This window comes from Vigna unguiculata, chromosome 3 (genome assembly GCF_004118075.2).
Source record: "Vigna unguiculata cultivar IT97K-499-35 chromosome 3, ASM411807v1, whole genome shotgun sequence".
NCBI lineage: Eukaryota > Viridiplantae > Streptophyta > Magnoliopsida > Fabales > Fabaceae > Vigna > Vigna unguiculata.
The window spans coordinates 16743267-16750016 of record NC_040281.1 but is presented as its reverse complement, the minus strand read 5'-3'; the positions used below and the strand labels follow the sequence as shown (position 1 = coordinate 16750016).

The 6750-nt window shown below is 37.1% G+C and overlaps 1 protein-coding gene across 1 annotated transcript; it reads right to left on the bottom strand.

Annotated features, from left to right (window-relative positions):
• Positions 1-5916: 5916 nt before the first annotated feature.
• Positions 5917-6582, bottom strand: LOC114175093. Its single transcript, XM_028059850.1, has one exon. It carries the CDS (start codon positions 6580-6582, stop codon positions 5917-5919), a length of 666 nt encoding a protein of 221 aa, XP_027915651.1.
• Positions 6583-6750: the final 168 nt, after the last annotated feature.

The following is a 6750-nucleotide window of genomic DNA, read 5'->3' as shown; positions in this document are numbered from 1 at the left end:
TTGCAAGACTTATGAAATACTTACGAGGTCCAATGGATTATGCCATTGAATATAGTGGATTTCCTGTTGTACTAGAAGGGTATAGTGATGTTAACTGGATCTCTGATTCAAATGAGACAAAATCCACTAGTGATTATGTATTAACACTTGGGGGTGGTGCGATTACATGGAGATCAGTCAGGAAAACAATTATTGCAAGATCAACAATGGAATCTGAGTTTGTTACTCTCGAAATGGCTGGTAGTAAGGTTGAGTGGTTGAAAAACTTCTTAGCAAACATTCCTCTAGGAATGAAACCAACCCCATCTGTTTCAATTCATTGTGATTGCCAATCGACAATATCTAAAGCTAAAAGCAAGAACTACAATGGGAAGAACAAACATATTCAATTGAGACATAATTTGGTTAAGTAGTTGCTAAAGAGTGGAATTATTTCCATTGATTATGTGATGTCAGAAAAAAATCTAGTAGATCCTCTGACTTAACCCTTAGGAAGAAACATGATGTTAGAAATATCGAGGGGAATGGGACTTAAGCCACTTGCAAACAAACAAGTGATGGCAACCCAACCTTTGTGATTGGAGATCCCATGAATAAGGTTCATATGGATAAAAACAAGTCCCTTGTTAGTTCTGATAATACTTCTAAATCAATTATGTCCATTCCTATGGTGTGTGTGTGAAAGTGCTAGAGACTGCATTTTTAGAGGTTAAACTTTGTGATTAAAATTCTCTATGGTGTAAGAATTTTAGTTTAAACAAAGTTTTAATGATTTTCATATCCCTTATGCGTGGTGTATGATTTGTAGCATACACTTGATGAAATCACCTATATGAGTGTCAAGTGGGGCCACTTGTATGAGATCTTTGCGTGATCTCTAGAGCACTCATGAACATCGGGCATGCGCATGGCCTAGTAAGCGAAACACAACGATAACAACAAAGAATTGTGGGGGTATATTGTGATTGATGAACCTCTAATACACATCAAGTGTCTTTGGTTCATATATCTTTCTATACTAATTACACTGTGTGTTAAGTTTCCCAATCTAAGGCTGGTTCATATAGCTTGCTATACCAGCTCTGATGCATTACATCCTATGTGAAACCCAAAATTTTCTCTTTTTTTTCTTTTTATCTCTTATCTTTTGCAATATGTGGGGGATTGTTAAATATATAACATGTATATTGAGAAAGTTGTTGCACAATTTGAGTGATAGTTTCCCCTTTTTTCGGATGCAGTTTTTTAATATTAGGTTGTTTCATATATTTCTTTTGCAGGCCATGAATTTTTGTCCATTTATGCCTTCATCCACCATTTATAAATAGAGCATCATTCTCCTCCCTCAAACACACACTTCCATACTCTCATTCATTCTGTCTCATTCTCTTCTCCTTTCTCTCTTATATTTCTTCTTTCATTTTAGGTTTATTTATTTACTCTTTTTAAGAGTTATCTTGCTAGTTCTGAGATCCTCGAAAATTCCGAGTAGTTCCTGTTGTATATTGAGGGGCTTGTGCAATACACCGCGGATAAGTCCTTAAGGGTAGTGAATCTACATGCCTTAGGAAGTCTTTTTGGTTCGTGATTTTGTCAGCTACTACAATAATTTCACTTTCCTTTATCTGATATTTGTAATTTGATTTGGTATTTAAAAAATTTAACCTTAATGATTGACCTATAATTTTTCCTACCTTTAGTTATGTGCTGATAGACATTAAGAAAAGTTTGATTGATCCTTAGAAAAATTTGAAGAATTGAAATAAGCAAGACTATGTGCAAGAAACTAGACTGGGTTTGGTGTTTTGATAAGATGAGAAATGATGGGTATTCCTATGTTCGTGAGATGTATGGCTTTTTTCTCTTTCTATTTTCTTTTTGTTCTTAATTTGAATGTTATAATTTCAATACAAGGTTATTTATTTACATATAGTAGAGTTTACATTTGAGGGGGTGCTAAATTTTGATTGTTTTATCAAATTTACTAAAGCTACTTAATGATAATGAATCTCTCGGGAAGTCTATCACCCAGCTTGGTCAACTATCCCATCTTGACATAATGTGAGTTGCGTGATTTTATTTGTTCTCTAGAAACAAATTATGTATCAAAAGAAATAGTGGTAATATCTATGGCATGCTAATACTTTCATTGTTTTATGCTGGAAGGGATTTCATGTGGAATAATGATACTAGAGTCATCATGCTTCAATCATTGTGTATTGTGCTTGATAACTCATAAGCATACTGCATTTGCTATAAAACTATAATCTGGCATGACTACAAATGTTATGATTTCTTTGTATGTGATTGGTGAAGGTTCTTTCCATTTAGCAACTAGCTTTTAGGGAAGGGTTCTTCTAGTTACTATCTCTTGAGAGAAAAAAAATGCAAGGATACACACATTTCCATGATTTGTTGTGAGCAAAAAGGTTGATTTGTTGGATAATTATTTGTTTAGCAACAGAACTATCGGCATGCATGTAGCTACAAGTCAATCAATGGAAATAGTATACACCATGATTAATGAAAGGAAAGAAAAGAAAAATGAAACTAAGTGGGTAGAAGAAAAGGTAAAGGAATTTAACACTTTGAGCTTTTAAGTTGTGGTATATTGGCAAGCTTAAATCAAGAAATAAGATGGTTATAATTGTAGCTAACTTTTGAAATAAGAAAAGAACTTGGTGTCAAATGGAAATGTTCTCTTTACTTAAATTTGGTGCATTTTTTTATGGATCTTAAAGCTCAATTTTTTTAATTGTACTAGTTAGGTTTTCAATCTAATTTGGGATAGAGTAGTGTTTATAACCATTTTATGGCTCTATAAAGGAAGGCATCATTCAATCATATACAGAGATCAACATTTTGGCTTCATTTTTTCATTTTATTGTTACTAGATGCATCTTGTTCCTTCTTTATGGATGATTTATTATTGTTCTCTTGATTGTAATTTCCCTCTCTTTTTTTATGTGGTTTGGATGCACATCTATAAAGATGTATTATTGCTCACAAAAGCACTTGATCCTTTGTTATGATAATATTAGTTATTTTTTGATCAAAAAAAATGGGCTTGGAAGAGGATATTAATTAATAACTTTTTTCTTCAATAAGTTCTAAGTTCTTGTTTGTATAATTTATAGTTATATTCCATTCTTGACAGATTCTAATAGTGAGAAAAAAGCAAAATAAGTTATGTTCCAAGAGATGAACATTTTAGTCACTTAAAGTCAGAGGATTTCTTTATTTCCAAGATACAATCTTCATCTAAAAAATTATTACTTATGCTCAAAACTATACTTGATTCAAATATCTCAATGGATGAGTTTTGTAGCTTTGAAGAAGTACATGACCTTTGTCAAGGTTGAATTAAGTTACCTATAGGTACATTCAACCCAAGTAGTCCTTCACTGTTTAGGGGGATCTTTTGCAATTATGGTGAAATGGTCCTCCAATTTTCAGAACCTCACGCAATCAAAGGTAAATCATATATAAAGATTTATACACACTCTGTATGTGTTACATTTGTAGCGTGAAACTTAATTAATCAACTTGACAACATAATAGAATATTCAATTCAATTTAATAATTATTTTGTTTACTATATATGGGCAGTTGATAAATCTGCATGGATGAGGATGTATTTGTAAGAGAGATGGTTGCCGGTGTAAATCCTTGCTCGATTCGACGTCTAAAAGTAGGTTCAGGTTAAAGTTGTACCTAAACTTTAACATCCCTAAGGAATATTACTAATATTTAATAAATAAATTCTGAAATAAAATAAATACCGCATTTAAAATATAATCATTTCCCAAAAATGCGGGGAATTTAAACTTTTAATATACATGTCAAAAAACTAGCAGTCCATAATTATAAAACTGAAATAATGTTCAAATGGCTCCCAAAAGATTACATATTTATCTCAAAAGTAAAATAACAACATATAAACAAATCCCCAGCTAACCCTCGCTCCGAGTCTATGCATCTCCTGACCCATCTGTCAAATCATCTGCTCCCGGATAACAAGTTATCCGATCATCGCCACACACACAGAAAGGGTGAGCTATGCACAATATACAGAAATAGATACAAGAAATAAATATGTCGCCCATCCCAAAATAACATAAATAATATTTCATGCTTTTCAAATAACCCAACCATGACCTCATAGTCCTTCATGAGTCATATACATGTACTAGGTCTTGGGACTTCACTGTGCTCCCACGAAACTAACTCATTCGTGGTCCAACCCTATGAGCCTATCTCGCTCGTAGTCCTGCCCTACAGACTTCTCATCTGTAGTAAAACATCCAAGTCTTCTCAACTTGGACCCTGGCACGCACACAATCACCATACCATGGACTCCTCGCCCAATAGTAGCCGACGGGAACATAACAGCTCCTTGCCCATCATGCGCCCGACACATGTAATCACCATACTAAGGACTCCTCGCCCATTAGTAGCTGACGGGAACTCAACCAGTTCCATGCCCATCATGTGTCCAACCACCAAGCACATCCCAAACCCCTATTGGACTTAGTCCTTCAAGCCCAAACACCACACCACATGCATATACATCCTATACTTAGGATAAAGCAGCCAAATCACACACACAGGCACACACAAACATGGAATTTCACATAAACTCGCTTAAGCTAGGGACTCTCGCCCAAGCTAAGCCCTCAGCCTTGCTTAGGCTAATTCACCTCGCTTGAGCGAGCTTAAAACAGCAGCATCATTATGTTATCTCGCTTAGGCGAGATCCTCTCGCCTGGGCGAGCTATACCATCACTCAAATTATCACACACCTCGCCTAAACGAGGATTCAAAAAAACCAACATCAATTCCCATCGCAAACTCGCTTAAGCGAGCCATTCTCGCCTAAGCGAGCATTCCTGTCGCTCAGAACTCCAAAACCTCTCGCCTGGGCGAGATGTCGCGCTCAAAACTCCCAAGTTTCCTCGCGACCTCGCTTAGACGAGTGCCTCTCGCTTGAGCGAGAGACCATATCGCTCAACCCTTTTCATGGTCGCCTAAGCGAGAACCACGAACTAGAACCCAAATTGAGACTCTGTAACTCTCGCTTAGGCGAGGTGGACTCGCTTGGGCGAGACTTGCAGGGTTTGGAGTCTGTTCACGCACACACTTCGCCAAAAACAATACCAAAACACTAACCAATCATTACCAGCACAATGTAATGGCACAACTACATCATAATCATGCTTAATAACCGAATTTTCATCCCTTTTGAATACCAAACTCGTTACTTTCCCAGAAGAACTACACAAAACCCCAAACCCCACATTGAACTCATGTGAAATATCAAAGATTTGACAATAAAACTAAGAGTACCCAATTTCTCAATCACAAACGCATGTAATATCCAAATAATTATACCATATACAAATCCAATTTGAGCACAAAACGTAGTAACACAAACCATATGAAAATACACATAAATTCAGCCTCAATTTCGTGCTCCTCTCTATAGGTGAACTAACCAAATTGCAGAAACCTTATTCCCCCTTAAATTCTTCCTTTTATAAGTTCCTTATGGTGGTTTAATGCAAAAAAACGAGATTGGCTTTAGTGTGGGCTTAATGGCTATTCAAGTCCCTTAGTTGGATGATTTTTTTCAGCACCTAATGGTTACCCTTCTACTAGCCCATCAAGGTTTGAACCCGTGACCTTCCACTCATAAGAACAAAGCATAACCACCAAAACAAAATAATAGTAAACCATACAACACATAATTGGCATACATAGAACTCGAACCCAAGTCCTCTCACACAATCAAAGTACTCTCAACCATTTGAGCTAGTACTTTTCCACGTCACATCAAACAATAATTAATGCCATAAAGGCTCTTTCTACTCGAATTTATTAATTAATTAATTATTTAATTAATTAATTTCATAGGTCTTACATTACCCCTACCTTTAAAAGTTTTCGTCCACAAAAATAATACTTACCAGCAAAAAGGTGAGGATAAAACTTCCTCATGAGGTCCTCTATCTCCCATGTCATCTCCTGGGTTGCCTCGTCCCAGAGGACCTTCACAGTCTGAATCTCCTTCCCTCTGAGTTGTTTGACTTGAGAATCCAGAATTCTCACTAGTCCAACCCCCAAAGTTAGATTCTCACGCACCTGTACATCATCTTGCTCCAGCACATGAGTAGGATCCGCCACGTACTTCCTCAACTGTGATACGTGGAAAACATTGTGCAAGTTTTCCAAGTGAGGTGGCAATGCAATCTCGTACGCCACCGGTCCAATTTGCCTGGTAATTTGATATGGACCGATGAATCGAGGAGTCAACTTCCTCAACTTCAATGCTCTCCCAATACCTGTTGTAGGTGTAACCCTGAGGAACACGTGGTCACTAGCCTCAAACTCAAGTGGCCTCCTCCTCTTATCTGCGCAGGATTTCTGCCGACTCTGAGTTGCACGCATCCGATCCTGTATTACCCTTACTTTCTCAGTAGTCTGTTGTAAAAATTTTGGGCCAAGAACCACAGACTCTCCATCCTGCTGCCAACACAAAGGTGTCCGACATCTCCTGCCATACAAGGCCTCGTAAGGTGCCATCCCAATACTGGAATGGTAGCTGTTATTATAAGTGAACTCCACCAGCGGTAGCACATCACTCCATGGCCCGAGGTGATCCAGAACACATGTTCTCAATAAGTCCTCCAGAGACTGTATGGTTCTCTCAGTCTAGCCATCAGTCTGAGGATGATATGCTGAGCTCATTCT